The sequence below is a fragment of the Synchiropus splendidus genome, chromosome 17 (genome assembly GCF_027744825.2).
Source record: "Synchiropus splendidus isolate RoL2022-P1 chromosome 17, RoL_Sspl_1.0, whole genome shotgun sequence".
Lineage (NCBI taxonomy): Eukaryota > Metazoa > Chordata > Actinopteri > Syngnathiformes > Callionymidae > Synchiropus > Synchiropus splendidus.
In genome coordinates this window covers 11,592,860-11,610,474 of record NC_071350.1, presented here as the reverse complement: position 1 = coordinate 11,610,474, position 17,615 = coordinate 11,592,860, and the positions used below count along the sequence as shown (strand labels likewise).

Below are 17,615 nucleotides of genomic sequence, written 5' to 3'. Positions count from 1 at the left end.
TACCCTCACATACAGCCTCCAGTCCTGGCTAGTGAAGAGATGGGTAAAAGTGCAGTCATGGGTCCAAAAGCTTTCATTCAAGAGTTTCACTCTCTTGGTCTGCACGGCAGTAGAGATCTTCTCTACACTTGGCCATGACATGGCTGAACTCACTCTATTTAATGCCTTTAAATCATCAATCTATTACTTGGTTTTCTTTCAGAGTGAGACTTCATCCAGTGGAGATGATCTGTGGCCTGACCTCAGCCAGGAGCTGAAGATAATTGAGCCGGAGATTGATCTACTGGACAAGACTTCGAAGCCCGTTTTCAGCTCGTGCAACAACATGAAGTTGACGATGGACGTGAAGTCCAAGAGGAGCCGCAGCTCTCCGTCCCTCACTCTGTTGTGCAGGGAGAAGTCGTCGCCGATAATGGACCATGTTGTGGTGGAATCCTCTAAGAAACAACCGTCTGAGCCGGACGTTATGTTTCATAAAAGCCTGGAGGAGCTGGTGGCAGGAAGCAAGGATGACAAAGAGAAGAGGAGTCTCCCGATCTCACCTTTGAGAAAGTTCAACTCAATTGAATGCAAGATGCTTCCTCTTCCGTTGCGAGCAAATGGCGCAGGGGAGGGTACTAATCTGCCCACCCCGGGTGGAGCGGCTGACCCAAGTGAATTCCCTGAAGCCCAAAACACTGACGTGGGAAAAAACAACACACTACCTGAGTTTGAGCTGATTCAAAGGCTGTCTGTTTGTTTGGAGGAGAGGCCCAACACTCTGCATATCCCAGATGACGACGACGAGGGGCATCATGAGGAGCTGGACTTGGTCGAGTCATGGGAGGACCTCAGCTGCAACAAGCAGTGGGTCACCAGTCCTCTGCACTCGCCGGACGTGGAGGAGCTCCTGAACAAGCTGTCCCCGTTCCTCACACCGGGCAAAGGCTCGCATTGCGATCAGGGAAACATGTCCTTCACTACGCAACCCTTCAGTAAAAGCTCTGACCCGCACCCTGGAGCAGTTCCTCCACCACCCAGCAGCAAACCTGACGCTAAGAGAACCTATTTGCCGGCCGTTCCGATGCGAGTCAGCAGCAATTCCGCTCAAGCATCCCTGGCTAAATGCTCAGCGAAACAGAAGTCATCTCAGCGATTCTACAGACAGATGTCCTACGAGGCGGCCTCAGAGAAAAAGGACGAACATCACTACTCCAAGAGTAGACCGTATTCTCTGAATCTGGACCTGGGTCAGCGATGCATCAGAGATATTTCCAACCAGCAGACCAGAACCTCATCTGAAGTTCTTGCGGCGCAGAAGGCGTCACTGCCCTCAACTGGAGCTATTTACAATGGCCTTACCTCAGATCTGGAATTCTTTCTCAACGACGGACTAGCACCCCAACGGAGGAATTCAGCACCGGTCAGCGTGTCTTCGGTGCGTACCGCCTTCATGATCAAGACCTGCCAGGCCAAGGCAGTTCCTGTGGTCCCTCCGAAGGTGCAGTACAGTCAGATACCTCATTCACGACAGGAGAAAGACGTTGCTCCTGTGAAGCAGCAAGAAAAGGAGCCTAAAATTAGCTCTGATAAAAACAACGTTGCACCGACTGCAGTGATGTCAGATCTGAAGGAAGAGATCGAGAATAAGGAACCTGTTCCAAAACACCAAACTGCTGCAGAGTCGGTCAGAACTGTGCCAACTCCAGAGGTGCCGGTGATCACAAGGAGGCACGCTCCAAGTCTGGAAGTGTTTGTGGATGGTTCCAGACCTAACAAGGCTAACCTTCTCCAGAGACCCTCCTTCAGGAACAGACAGAGACCACAGAGTCTCATCCTGCTCAGCCCACCGTTTCCTATCATGGACTATCACCCCTCTGGCGACGACAGCAAAATCCTGTCGTCCATGAAGAGCCTGAATGAGGCCCCGGCGGTGAACGCGCTTTCAAAGGACGTGTCGGAGAACTTACGGACCTCGGAGGGTCTTCAAAACAAAATGACAATTCCAAAAAGTGGTCAAAGACTGGAGACCTCAACTAGCTGCTTTTATCAGCCGCAACGGAGATCGATGATCTTCGACAGTCGCAGCCACAGACAGATTGAGTGATTCAGTTCCCAACAGACATTGAATGACCTTGTAAATTCTTTTATTTTTAAGATTATTGCTGAAGGAAGAGCTTTTTATGGAAGATGAATATGTGGCTCGAGCAGTATTTATCAGATCAACCAAGAACATGTGTGAGTTTCTTCAAGAATCAAGGGAATATTTAAGCGAACGGAGGAAGTTCTGAAAGCTTCTTCTTGTTTGGACTGGAGTGTTTGATCAATGTATTCACAGCAACACATTTTACTCTTTGGATAGTGTAAATTTGAATGGCTAGCTCTTGGAGATACAGTGTCTCTGCAGTGCTGGAATAGTCTCAGAAATTGAAGTGAAGTCACCAGCCTGAAAATCATTGGCTGCTGTTGAATTGGTTGTAAATGGTGTGTACATAATCTGGACATGGTCACATGACATGGTCGCCAAGATGTAACGCTTGGAGTTTTACTCCGTTTTTCAGCTGAAAGAAATACATTTTAACGCCAGTGTTAGTTATACAGCTCTCAAAGGAGTAACTTCGATCGTTTTGTTCTGTTATCGCCAACTAAGACTTGAAATAAAGAGATTACTTTGCAAATCAGTTTTTAAAAAATAGTAAATACATTCTAGATTTTATTCAGTTTCACTTTAGAACTATTCAAGTACTAAAACTGGATACAGCACACAATAGTTATTATTATTATTAATAAATTAACAACCTCCATTACTGTTCATGAACAACTGAACAAATATTGCCACCCAAATATCATGCTAGTGTTCTAATGTATCACCAGACAGATGCCTACTAATCCATTAGTGTTAAATTCCAATGAATACCCTCATAAAATATGTTGCTGTATATTTTTAGATGTACATTTTATTTCAGTCACATTGACAAAAAGACCTGTTGTAAAAGAAAAAAACACGGCAAAGTGAATTCCTGTGCTCAATAGTGGACAGGAAGGGAGCAAAGGCTAAATATTTTACGTTACATATGGAGCTGTCAAGAAATATATCACTAAATGTGCTTATTTATTCCCTAACCAAGTGACGTACATTATGGTAGAGCACAATGAAATATAAAGCTTGATGAAAAACTGATCTGGAACTAAGAGATGAACATGTATTTACTGTATGTGGAAGATCAACATTGTTGAAAAGATGAGCAGACGGGACACGTGCTGCTCTCCTGAATGTAAACTGGATGTTTTGTGCACACCGACTGTAATCTGTGTGTTTGAGGTCTTCAAAAATAAGCCATTTCTAATCTCCTCTTTTGCCCGCAAAACAGGATGTAATCACCAACTGTGCTAGTGTGAATGTAACATGTTATAGTTAAAGATAAACCGTGCTTTATACTCAAGTTTGACTGGACTGGGTGTCTGTTTATGGAGTTTTGGTGAGGAAAATGATGGAGATATCAGTGTTTTGCTGTCACTTTTTGTTTTGTTATTGAAAAATAAACTGTTATTTCAGAGATTGTCTCTTGTTTGTCTTTTATCAATGACTTGACCCTCACATCTGGACCCAAAGTTTGATAGTTTGGGATATTCTTTGATCACAATTGGGGCTCAAATACTTTATTTTACTCATATTGAAAAACTATATTTTGGGGAGTCAAGTTATAAGATATTAACTGAATGAATAAGCCGTCCTTCAAATGCATTTTCAGCCTGACCAGTGACCTGTGTCCCACACATAAAGGTTTACACGCACTCACCTACACTATCAGGAAACAACCACAGGTTCCTTTTTTAGCACCTAGTGTTTCCTTCATTGTCGACAAGAACTCTTGGAATTCTTGGATCAGACAGCAGAAGTGCCAGTGAAAAAAGGAACCTGTGGGCAGGTGCTCATAGCATGAGGACCAATGTGGCATGTTCAGTTTGCAGTCTGTTTTCCTCAAGTGTTGAGAATGTCATACAATTGATTTTAGCCTTCAGTCCTGAGAGAGGGGCGCCTGCATTACGGTGTGACTGAGGAATGTCTGAGGGGCCCCGGAGACTGTTCAGACTCTGGGAAATCAGTGTTGATAAGGGCACTATGGACACATTGATAATGCAGGAAGAAAATAAATAGGTCGTGGGCAGCTATAGATCATATGCATTAGCAGATAAAAAAAAGAAGCATGACTGTTATGTTTTCTAATCATTTTTGACACATCATACAAAAAGAATCATTAAAAAAAAGCTAGTAGTGGGAGTTGATTACTAGCTTGACACCAACCAATTTGTGAAATTCTGCGACAATTTTTATTAATCTAATGTTTTAGCACAAGTCGATGCTTTTTGTGACTGTAACACGTTTTATAATTTCGCCGCTAGAGGGCGTCTCAGCACCGCAAAGCACAGCTTCGACGTTGAAACCATCCAAGCTCTGATGATGAAACTCAAATGATCCTCAGTGAATGTGGGAGTCCAGCTTCACTCTATAACACAAGCCACAAGTCAGTCACAGCCCTTTACACTTACACATGAACCGAATAATGATCTGTTTACCTTTTTAATTCAATATTTATTATCTTCCACTTGTTATGAATGTCTTATTTTTCTTTTTTCTCACCAAATGTCATGATCTTAATCATGTACAGTCAGCTCTGTGTTTAAACTTTTGCCCTTGTTTTATTTTAGTCTTATATTTTCTGTGATATTAAATCGATGTATAGTTACAGATACAATTTGTTCCTGTTACCAATATTCATATTTAGTATTTTGGCTATATATATATATATATATATATATATATATATATATATATATATATATATATATATATATATATATATATATATATATATATATATTCCAATGCCTCTTGATGGAACCGACTGATGTGCAGGTGCGTGACAAGACTCAGTCACCGAACAGTCACAGCCCAAACTTCAGAAGCAAACCTGCACCCTTTATTTGGATCATTGGGCGCTTGCAGAGGTCACTTCCATGTCTGTGCAGTTCATTATTTGTCGACCTTTGACACTGCAGGCCGAGAATTAAAGAGGCGCATTCTCAGCTCACTGAAAAAGGCAAGCAGGGCCGTGCGCATGTTGAATATTCAATTAGTGGGGGGCACCAGTCCTTCATCTTACATTACTGATTAGCTGTTAAATAGATTATATACAGATGAATGCTCCTCAAATGTCGCAGGGGAGAAAAAACGCTGCCGAGTTTCAGCACTCTCTTCACACCGTCACACCCACACACTCACTAATACACACAAAACACATTTTACTTCTTAAAGTAGTGAATGAAACATTGTATTTTAAAGAATACGGGTCGGAAATATGGTTTACGCCCCGTTTCTAAACAAATTCATTTCACTCCCTTCCAATATACTGTGAAACAATACGCTATTTTTTGTTAATTTATCATGTAGGTCTTCAAACATCGATGAGTCCTCCATTAATGTAATCGCCAAAACGGGTCATATGTGTTTAAACACGTATATCATCAACATTCACGAGCCCACAATGGCGGAGACAAGTCGAAACCGGATTTGTTTATAAAAATAAACTTCTATCCCTTCACTACTTTGTGTTTCCAGGTTCGAGAAAGCGTGAAGCAGCAGAAACCTGTGCTCAAAAAGTGAGCAAAAACGCGCGTTTAAAGTTGTTTAAAAGTGTTACAAAGATATAAAAGTGTGAGTAAAATGCATAGTGGTTATAGTGCTCGCTTTGTTACTTGGATTTGTTAAGATAAACAAGTGAAAAGTGGGTGTATGTGCAGTGCCACAGCAATCCACGCGGGTCCAAAAGAGCTCTCATTGAGAAGCCACGTGTCCGTTTCCAAAGCCTCTCCAACTTAACCACCTCCTTTGTACCACTAACCCACATCGGCAGCGTCCCTCCACATAAAGGGATTTGCAATTTCAAGATATTTCAGCTTAAATGTTTTTGACAGTTCCCTCGCTTTTACCTCGGCGTGCTCATTTTAACTGTGCCAAATGGGTCACCTTGGGTTGCTGTCTGCGCGCAAAGGGCTTTTGCGCGCATTCAGTCTGAATTTTTTCCAACTTTCCTTGACGGGGAAACCAGCTGCTGGTCGTGAAAAGACGGCTTATTAATTGTCCTTTGTCATGCAGAATTGCTTGATTTCTAAAGAAACGTACAAAGGCTCTTTTTCAGGATTCAAGTATTTTGTTTCGTGCGTATTTTCAAACCATCGAATCAGCTGCAGCGCCGCGCCGTCTACCAGACTCTCAGGTACTGACTGCCTGCTCCCTTTGTCCCCTTTTAATGCTGTTGTAAATCGTGCAGACTGATTTGTTACAAGCCGTTCTTTTTAATCTGATAGATAAGAGACATGTCAAAGAAAAGCCGTAAATAAAAAATTAGCCGGGATAAAGACAAGGGCGAGTCTGCTAGATGGGCGCCTGTTGACTCAAGCCGCTCTCCAGCGTCAGGGGAGCCCTCTCCTCAGCTCCGTCAAGGTTACGTCCACAATCCCCCTTTCTTCTTTTTAAAAAGACACCGTGGTCCTTTTGCTACAATGAATTGATCGGCACAAAATTAAGAATAAATAAATTGAGCATTTGGAGCAGCGAGGCTATAAGCTCCCCCAGGGCGCATACCCCCGGGCTATTGAATGGATAAAGGGCGCTTTGCAGAAGACTTTGTGAGCAAAACGGAGGCTATATGATGCAATTAACAAAATAGTCCAATCCGGGATCTTAACAAATGCAAATAGTGGAGTTTTGTTAAATGGTTAAATGAACAATTAAGTTAAAGTGACGAGAGTGAAACTGATCGCTGGAAAAAAAGGCACAGTAATGCTGGCAGCGCGGTGTACGCCATTTAACAACCGTTATTTCTGCTTTTAAAAGTCCACAAGTGTGTCTTTATACTGCCACAGACAATTTAAAGCGTATTCCAGATTAGAAATATAAATACCAGATCAAAGGGTTCAGCCAGAGAGCAGCTGGGTTGGTGCGTAAAATAGGCGATTTAACAGCAACGATACGCTCCAACCATCAACTTTGCGCGTCTTTTTACACATCTTTTTACACGTTTATATAAAAAATATGACCATATATAAGTAGGCACAATAGAACTCACCGCATATAAGCCTTCACTGCGGTAGAATTAACCTTAATATAAAACATAATACAGGATTAAAACCGATTCGCACTTGGCACTAAAGCTTAAAGCCATTTACGCAGATTTTGCACAGACAAATGGAGAACATTGGTATGCTAATTAATCATATTTATGTCTTAAACAACAATCTTGTCACATTTAAAGAGGCTTCTTAAGCCGAAACACACCTGGTGCTAATAAAAAAAAAAATCCTCAATAAACTTGCGCACGCTGGGGAGCGTCACCAGCAGAACAATGCGGGTCATGGACACCAAACTGCGTCTTTCCCTCATTTATTTTCATAGTCAGATCGATATCTCTAAGATATGCACACACCATTGTACACCCACGCTGATTATTAACTCCATCACACGAGACGGGTCACTGCAGCCTGCGTGGAGCTTAAGAGAAGCAGATATTTGGGTTGAGGGTCCCCCTGGGGAAGCCCCTCAAGAGGACCCATAAATAATGTCTCTATCACAGAGTGCTTTATTTACTGACTCGTCATGGGCGCACATGAGCTGACCATGTAAACAAGCAATATTGCCACTGTGACTTTTGACTGGTGGCGATGAAAAGCGGTGCGCAATACCAGAGACACGTCGTTGGATTACTCGATTTAACTGAAGATATATATTCTAGGTCGTAAGGGACAACACAAATATACGTGTAAAAATGAAAATAAAAGTCACAAACATGACATTTTGTGGATTTCGACTCAAACATCACCTCAAATTTGGGTCTCATTACAGAGTTTAAAGTTTAAATTAAGGCACCAAAGCTTGCCTTTTAGGATGGATCAAGTAAACATCATGACCTACAAACATTTTAGATGTACAAGAGCGTGAATTGGGAACAAAGTTCCGGCACGCAAAACAAACAGTGAAGATGGGTCGACTTCCTGTTTACCTGAAAACACACGTGGTTTTTCAATAATGAGTAAAATATAGGCTCAAATAGATACTAACTTCAACGTATTTAAGCAGTTAGTCTGCTCCATTGCAACGCAGCCAACGCGTAAAGACGTGACCGTAAATGTGCCAAATCTAGGAAAGCACACTAAAACACCACACGTTTTCCAAATAAAAGCGAAGACACAACAAATTACAGAAAAAATCTGGCTTTGGATAGGATTTTAGTCACATTTCCTTGCGCATCGCCGCTTATTCATTCAGACAATTTGGACAGTGACCATCGTTGCGCAAAGTAGAAATGAAAAATGAAAATGAATATGAAAATATACGGTATTTATGCACAGCAATACTGATTATTGGCCGATTTAACATTTATTTCAGGATTACATGAATCCCAAATCCTCAGTTTGGACAGCAAATGAATGTATTTTAAATCTGATTTTTTTTTTAATTTATTTACAGCCTTTACAGTAGACCCAGCGTTTGTACACATTAAAATATGAATATAAAGCGCACACACAAGCTGAAGGAGATGCATTCCAACTGTCAGAAATGATCATGGAACCGTGGGTTGCTTTTACGCGCGTCGTGAGTGCGTTCGGCGCGCAAAAAAAACACGCAACAGAAACTGTAATCGATCAGAAATATTTTTATTCCAGTATGAACATTTTTAAATAAATAAATACTTTTCATTTTCAGTTACACTGGAGATATACTGTTCTTCCGTTTTTTTGGAGAGGGCCCGTCACTTCCACCCCGCACACAGAGTAGGACTAATACAAAATACTGTCTTGGCAACAACAACTGTTTTCAGAAAAAAACTACATACAAAACGTACAACAAGTATACAAGCTTTACAGTACTTCAGAGAAAAGTCCCTGATTAAATATTCTCTGTATATATTTACACTCGACTGCACACCAGCGCAACAGTCTCATTTTTGGCTGAATTTGAAAAGACTTCAAAGAGGAGGAGAGTTCACGGAGAGACGGACAAGTCCACGTCCTCTTTCTCGGAGGATGATGATGGAGAGACGGGCATGTCGTCCTCCTCCTCCTCGGAGCACCGGGCCGTGGAAAGGGAGGAACACTTGCAGCCGTGGCTCCCGCTCCTCTGCCCGCTGCTCTTCCCTTCCTTCTTGTGCTTCACCCGCCGGTTCTGGAACCAGATCTTCACCTGCTTCTCGGACAAGTTCAGGTACGTGGCGATCTCGATGCGCCTCAGTCGGGACAGGTACATGTTGGACGTGAACTCTCGCTCCAGCTCCAAAAGTTGCGTGCTGGTGAAGGCGGTGCGCATGCGCTTGCTGCTCTGAAGTTTGCTGTTGCTGCTTTCTGTGGATCAAGGGAGCGATATCGTCAAATAATGCAACGGGGAAACGGTGCGTAATGATGTGTCGGTACTCACCGATGGAGATGCAGTGGAACTGTCGCGGGTCCGGGACCGAGTAGGCGGCCTGGTAGATCCCCGGCGCGTGGCTGAGGCTGTTGGATGTGGAGTGCTGCCGCGACAGAGCCGAGTGGCAATACTGCGAGCTGAAGGCCGGAAAACTCGCCTTGAGGAGCGGCAGTGTCGGAGGGGAAGGGTGCAGCTGGGTAGCCGCCATGCACAGCGGACAGAAGCAGAGGAGTCCAGCTTTCCTGGAGTGGCAGGAGCCCGGGAGTCCGTGGTGCGCGTGGTGCGGCGTGTGCACCGCGTAAGGGAACAGCGGCGGGCTGTTCTCGTTGCCTTTATCGCCGGCCTCGCGTAAAATCAAGGAATCCACGAGAAAAGACCTCGGCATGGTTGCAGGCTGCGGTGCTGAGAGAAGTCGGAGGCGCGCGTTCCTCGGGAGTGTGGACAGCGAAGTGGTGCTGAAGCTCAGCCACGCTGCTTAAATACGCGCAGTGGACGGGACTCGGACATGTGACAGCTACGCTGCAAGCGGCCAAGAGCCCTCAATAGGGTTTTGTGCCTTTCTCTCGGCATTCCCACTGCACGCTTCCCCATTATTTCACTTGTTAACTAAATGAACTGCATAATGTAGTCTATTCTTGTCAGCCCCACCCACGCCGAGAGAGGCGGCTCTGCCCATTCTGCCTCTTATCATCACTCTCATTTTTATCATACAACTCCGAGCAGGTTTGGGGGGGTGACGGAGAAAGCGACGTTGCTGTCACTTTTAGTCAGAAGTTTGTCCTTTACGCACGAGTCCGCCTCGCTCTAACTTTTTAAGCGTCTCTGGATTGGAAATGTATAGAGGCAGAAGAACAGCGCGCAAGTCACGCCGCACACGTTCAACCCAATGTGAAGCAAAGCTGTTTTGAGTTGAAATAAATGACAAGACTATCGTGAAACATCGAACAACATGTGCAAGTAGATAATCGCTACATTGAACGTTAATTTCTATATATTGAAGGAGGGAGTGATTGGAGATAGCACTTTTGAAAAAGCATGTTTACATTTAAAATAAATAGATAAATAATAATGGAAAATGTTGAAATGAAAGTTGGGAAGAACAAAATGAAAGAAATAAAAAATAAGAAAAAAATAATGATTTAATCGAATGCATTTAACTTGACATATTGTTATAATAATAATAATTTAGTAGTGATGCAAAATGAAATGCATTAAACAGAGAAGTAGTTTTTAAGAATGCAGAAATACAGTAGTGGAGGATGGAAGACTAGAGATCATTTAACCAGTGAAAGTTTTTATTTGGAAGGAGGATTTACCTATATGATACAGAAGAAGTTGCGTTAAAAATAAACATGTTGCCAGACAAGCTTCATTTTTTGGTGGGGACTTGGTGTAGGGTCTTTACTTGTAAAGCCTGCGGCAATGCACATGCTGAGTTTCCACTCAGAATTGATATCCAATCCACGAAGGTTTTGTGATGACGATGAATCAAACCAATGAGTTGCTCCATCTACCCAGCAATTTGAAGTAAACAACAAATGTACGGCTTGAAAGAGATTCAGGTTTCTCACAACAGTTCTAGAACTGACGCAGAGTTGCTACAAGAATCTTCAGGGTATGTCAAGCACCTGCTCTAAGGCTCATTGAGAATCATAGGTCTGACTTAATCATAGTCATCCCACTCTGATGTTGTGGGGGGGGTTTAAAAGTCTCAATATGTGGCTGGATTTCAAGTGCAAAATGGTGCGACTGCTATAGTTGTGGAGTCACAGTAAAGAGTTTTGAGTTGAATAAAAAGATGTCTGTGAGGCAACATACTGAATGTCGAAGTAGTAGTGAACAAATCCGATTCAAGGTCATGCGACTGTTGACTCTTGTCACATGACCTTGAGCACCTCTGTGATCAAATGTTTTTATTAATAACATTTTAATGTGACCTTCTTGAAAGAAAGGATTTTACAAATAAAACTTGTTTCACAGGGGAATTATCACATGTGCAAAATCAAATGTCCATGGAAAAAATGTCACTTGATTTTCACTAATTGCATTTTGCAGTTATAATTTAAATGAAACTGATGCAGACTGAAATGAAGACTGTTTTAATGACCATCTTGTCATTAACCTTCCCCTCTTGCTGAATTGACGCATCACTGGTGTTTGTTGCCACAGTTACGCACGTGTGGCTTTGTCAACGCACATAAACATTTTCGCACCAGCTGAATGTAAAGTTGATGCATATCCATTTCAGGTTAATGTGTCATTTTTGGCCACAAAAAAAAGGGACAAGTCATTGCCTGAAGGCAGTGCTGTTAAAGAGCGCTGATTAATTCCTTTGCTCGGGCCCCTGCCGGGCCCGGGGGGGGCAGAGAATATGTAAAAATAACCAGGTTTTCACTCGGCGGCCCTTATTGAATGTCATTGTGGAGGGTTTTCAATGAGAGAGAAAGAGAGTCGAATTAAAGTGTGTGACAGCGGCGGATAGACGCAACAAAGGCGACTCTGTCACGGAGCAGGCCGGCCCCGGTGCGTGGAGCCCCCGCCTTATCAGCTCTGATTCAATTAGGTAATAGGAAAACATTTTCTTTCACTTTAGATCTCTGTGAACACCAGCTTCAATGACTGTGCACTCGCCAACGTGCCAGTAAACAGCTCTCATGGCTGGGGAAAATAGTTGCAAAGGGTTTGACTTCCATAGCAACTCTGAATATAATCCACTTAGAAGGTGGAGTGTTGCTGTAATCCCTCAGATCTGGACTCCCGACAATGACCAGTTATCAATTTCAGTGACTCCACTAACTCCCTGAAAGAAAGGGAAACTGCATTATCTGAGTTCTAGCACAGATAAAGCAGCCAATATATTCCATAAGTATTTCAAGAGTGAAGATCAAGTTGAACTGTCCAATAAAGCAAAAAAAAGCAGGAGTAAAATCATATTATATAATTATATTGGAACATGTAAACACAAAAAAGTACAACTGAACCCTAAACCTATTGAATGAACAACATTGCTAAACCAATATCCTGTAATTCTGTCTGCAGCTCCATGTGTTTGTCACGATATATACTTTCTATACTCCATTGTGAAAATTCATACTGTTTTGCGGCTAAAAAAAAGCCCATCTTGTGGAGCTATAGTTTCTAACTTGCAGAAAGTTTTGACAGTGGCAGCGTGTTGATGCGCCGCCCCACACACAAAGACACTATCAAAGGCACTAATTTTCAAATTATGTACAGCAGTCACCCTGTGGATAGGAATAGAGGTTCTGTGGGTCGTCACGCAGGGAGGCTCATCCTCATTTGCAATCCCAACTGGAGACTGACAAATAGTTTTGACCTCCCTCTGGAGGCGCAGGCCAGAAGTGCAAAGAATCCCATCCTCCGTAATCACTTGTTACTGAGATAAATAATCGAGGGAAATAGCCCACTCACACTGCTGCAGCTCTGTTTTTAAACCAGGCTTCGAACACACACACACATCGAGGGCCACTTTATGCATCATCATATCTGTGTTTCCCTCCAAAAGATCAACAAATTCAGCTCCGGCGTTCAGCATACAGCTGTGTGTGCGCAGCCACCAAGCAATGGCTCCCAAATAGTAAATTATTTATAAGATATTAAGTTGGAACAATTGCCATCACTCAAATTCATCCCCGATGATAACACTGACCAGGGCCTGCTGTGCTGCCGCACAAGCACATTTTCAGGGGCTTTTATGCAATTATACCCAAAGATCTCGTGCCTGATGACAAAAAGAGAACAGTCTGTTTATGGAGATGTAGTCAATATCTCCTTTTCTTCTGGTATGAATTATTCATAGTTTAAGACACTTTCCCCCCTCGCTTAATGTGTACACACACTTAAAACACCCACACATCACTGCTACAAATGATGGTTTTAGCTGACAGTGTAACAGGATTTAAGGTCCCACTGGGGTTTGGCCGGGCCGCCGATGGGCGCTGTGACTGTCGAGGTGACACAGAGGGCCGGCTGCCCCTCCTAATCTCCCCCTGAGGCAACATCACAGGCCGCAGATCCTGCTGCACCTCTGTGGCCGCACAAAAGCCTGATTATCATTCATATGTTCGCCACAAACACCAGTCCAATAGATAACAGATGACACATAAGTACCAGCTCAATGGTGCAATATGTTGAGGCTGCTGGAGTCTATAGGGACTAATGAATCCTAAAGAGAGACTCGCTCGAACAAAGAGGAGCAGTCAGACCCGCTGAAATAATGCCACACGACTCAGGAGTCCACAGGTGAACGTGCACTTGTGGAAACCACAAATGGATAAAGTGGCAATCGGAAGAAAGAAAATAAAGGTTGCATCATTGTAAGCAATTGTGTCGATGGCATCTTCCTTAAAAGTTACATTTAGAACAGATACAAAATGTTTGCCATTAATCGCCAGTTAACTCATCTTTAGTGCGATTAATTGAGATTAAGATTTTTAATCGATTGACAGCAGACATTGCTGAGCTACAGACAGCAAGAAGCTATTTAACACAAGTTCTAAAACTTTTTTTTTTTTTAGGATTATCTGATTGAATTTGAGCTATATAAAACCTATTGAGATATTGGTAATCATTGCTAAAAGTCCATGATAAGTCTTTAAAAATATACACATAAAAAATATTTTTTCTTTGTTCCATTGACCAACTAACATCAGTCATATCACTTTCTTCAATTCTCCCGATAGAAACATGGATGTTTGCAGCATTTTTGGTCAGTATCGCCAGCTGTTATTGAATTACGTCTAAAATGGATATTCAAAATTCAATGCAAGTTTTGGGGTATGGTTAATAGTGAGACAGAGAACAGGTGGTTTAGTTTTGGCCGTCATCAAAACTACCGTCTGGATCCATGAAACTTTCAAAGGCTTCGCAACTCTTCCTTCTATTTGTCTCACGTGTGCCAGAATGCTACTGCCACCTACTGTCCCATTGCATTTTAAAGCTCAAACAAGTATGGAAATATGGAAATAAATGTAGAGCAAACTCATCGGACTGACAGAAATACTGGGAACTCAAAATGTGTAGTTGTTGTGACCATTCAAGTTCCTTTCATAGCTAAAACTGCTTTGGCTGCCAGGAAGTTTAAGATTGACCATGTTTACATGCGGAGAAGAGCCAGACCATTGGAGAAATTGCAGCTGTTTGTCCCGGTTTAAATGCAGCATGAGTGAACTGCGGGGTTGAACACTGACCTCAAGTGCCTCTGGTTCAACCCTCAATAGTTGAACTTCAATGGGAACACTGTGTCTACAGTTAGCAAAGATGCATTCTGAGATAGTTATATCCAACTAAGGACATGGCTCCAGAGACTGTGCTGAATGTTCAACTTGTTGAACTGAAGAGGTCCAGAATCTGGCCAGTGGTTCAACCCCATCACCATCCAGGAGCCGACCATATAGCAAAGAGCTTCCATCCATGGTTTTCTGGGGTGAAAATCCCTCTGAACAGTAGCACATACATATTTCCTTACTGTATAACCATATAAAGTAACTGAAAGCGGCATCTTTCAATAATCTATATCTGGATTATGGATTATAGGATTATGATGCACTGAAAATAAAATGTACATTATTGTAACTACTGCCATGCCACCTGTTTCATAATGTACTGCAACAATACAGGGTCTTGAAAAAGTCAAACATATATGGGTAAGTTACATAAAGATGAGCAATAGTCAAAAGGGGAAAAGTTAAAATTAAGTATTCTGATTAAACATGGCTAGTTGAAAAAAACAAGCCTCAGCTTTTTGTAGTAATCTCCGCCACACGAGGAATCCCTGTTAAGTTTGTAATGTGACAATCCAATAAGGCTATTTAATGGTATCTGTTGTATGTATTACACGTTGAGGACAGTGAGAGTCGGTGACGATGACTAGGAAAGCACTCAGAGAGTGCAGACCTCCGCCAATATCACACCATCACCAGATGAGTAATAACCAAGTTATCCCACACTCATGGTCCTGTTCCAAGGCAAAATGTTCTCAGAATTGTCGAATAAAGTTCCGTGAGTTCTGAGCAAACAGCAGTGGGTAGGCGCTGTCCAGGAGAGCAGCAAAATATTCAAAGCCTTCCTGAACCCAAATGGAAATACCAAACACTGGCAAAACCAATTCCAAGAGTTTTAGGAAAATCCAGTCACGGTTTTTGCTGTTGACCAAAAAAAAAAGCACAATGAGTTAAAAGCAGCTACACATGGATGTAAAACAGAAAAGACTATTCTCAGAACAGACTTATCATTCACTTCGTCAAACAGACTAAATGAAATGAGCATAATGGCATGTTAACGTTTCGCAGCCTCAACCCATCTATTGAACTCTCTCACACTCCTCCATCCTCACACTTGCCTGATGAATAGAAATGATATTTTAGCGAGAATAAACCTCACAGAGCCATTAGCTGTATAAATATCTTTGAATTATTTGAAATTCTCTTTTGATGTGAATCCATTGGTTCTGCCATAGATATGTCTGAAACTTTCCCTTTGACCCCTTTCATATAAAAGCCTTGAAATGCTCTTCAAAGGGGTTTGTTACCCCGCGAGGGTCACCGGGCTATTACGTATGGCTGACTCACATTTTTCCAAATCAGCAGACTTTTGGCCGAGAAATAACAGGTCAAACCAATGAATTTAATGAACTCTCCCAGACACAATGGGCGCTTCTTGCCATTTGAACCCCAGTGAAGGGATATGGGCAGGTCAGCAAGCTCTTTCAAGGGGTTTGTACACAAATGCAGTTGCTTCAGTGTCTGCGTTGACAAGTTGTTCAAAGTGCTGGGGATGTCAGTGATAGTGCCTTCATCCGCACAGCCTCCATTGTCTCTGCGTTTTGTGTCCTTCACTCTTGCGTGAAGAGTCCCCGACGTACAAAAGCCAGAGAAGGCAAAGCGCCTTTTGCGATGTTCTGTTTGCCTTATTTCTCTCCGCTGAATGTCATGCTGTAGGCCGGCATGTAGGAGACTTTATTGTGGCGGAGACAAAGCAGAATTACGGCTCGGAACAACTTTTGATGGCGGTTCCCTACTCCTCCTTCCTTTTCACTTTTACTTTTCTGAACCTCCCCTGCATCCCTCCCCTCATTCACTTTCCCACTCCTTCATTGTCACTACTTCACTCTATCAGTTTTCATTTTTTTGTTGCTTTCACTCCCATTATAAACATTCCTTACTGGCTGACTAAAAACAAAAGGATGCGACAATGAAAAAGTTCAATCTCATCTTCGGTATGATGCAGCTGCCCTGCGGCAATGTGAGAACGAACATCTTATAGCATATGGTAGTTGTGTGTTCACTTAATTGAGTCAATTGAAGGCTCATGGGAAACCACCGAGGGGGGTAAGACATCGGGAGGAGGGAGGTCAGAGTGTTAACGCAGCAGGGAGAGGGGGCCAAACGCTCAAAAAAACAGTCTTGTAACCATTAGTTACTAATTTTCAGCTCAGCAGTTCAAGATTACCTCGCGCTCAGTGTGATTCTTAGAGACGACAGCATTAACTCTCCGAGGAAGTCGAAACCTTAAACCGCCAGGATCCTTTAAGTTTATGGTTTTCTCATTAATGACCTCCTGCGGATTACCCCATTTCCTCTCCATTCATCACACATTAGCTCCTCCAGTGAGTCGCCATTGTTTTGGGAGTGTTTTGATTTCTCTTCAGTCTCAACTGTCCGTATTGACTGTCGGCATGACTCTCACACAGCATTAGCTGTCGGGCCTTTTGTCCGCCGCCGGCTTTGTTTTAAGCACTGGTCCTGGCCACGAATCCCAAATATTAAAGTGTACTTAACAGAGAGTTTCCTAGGTGAGTGCGGCACTTTCAATGTAATGAATGAGAAATTTCGGGACATTTGCATGAGTAAGACCGAGCCCCCCCCACTATGATTTTCATAACCCAATATACCCTTTCTTCTCAAATTTCTATTGCCAGCATTGTGATTTGGAGTCAGCTTTTGTTTGATTTTTTTCCCCCATTTTGTGGTGGCACATTACTGCCCCCTCCGTCCTAATGACCCCTGCGACAGCTTTTTACTCGCTCACCCACTTTGCTTTTGATAGACTCGGAAATATATGGCTCGGACTCAACTTTCTCCCAATGTTTATGACGTAAGCGGTGTGAAATAGAGTTTTCGGCCAAAAGAAAACGTCTATATACAAGCGCATATGC

General features: G+C 42.7%; 2 protein-coding genes across 8 annotated transcripts in view; both read right to left on the bottom strand.

The window, feature by feature from the left end:
• The window catches only part of kif20a (kinesin family member 20A), a 71,829-nt gene that overhangs the window by 34,353 nt on the left and 19,861 nt on the right, over positions 1 to 17,615 (bottom strand). For all 7 annotated transcript variants that reach the window (XM_053846887.1, XM_053846883.1, XM_053846882.1 and 4 more), the window contains one exon: positions 1,342 to 1,529. In XM_053846887.1, coding sequence (XP_053702862.1) covers positions 1,342 to 1,434 — 93 coding nt within the window. In that variant the 5' untranslated portion in view covers positions 1,435 to 1,529. The remainder of the gene's footprint in view (positions 1 to 1,341; positions 1,530 to 17,615) is intronic.
• gsx1 (GS homeobox 1) lies at positions 8,690 to 10,033 on the bottom strand. The gene is made up of 2 exons (XM_053846902.1): positions 9,452 to 10,033; positions 8,690 to 9,378 (listed from the first exon to the last, which is right to left on the bottom strand). The coding sequence occupies exons 1-2, from the start codon at positions 9,825 to 9,827 to the stop codon at positions 9,023 to 9,025; spliced, it is 732 nt and encodes a 243-aa protein (XP_053702877.1). The 5' UTR covers positions 9,828 to 10,033; the 3' UTR covers positions 8,690 to 9,022.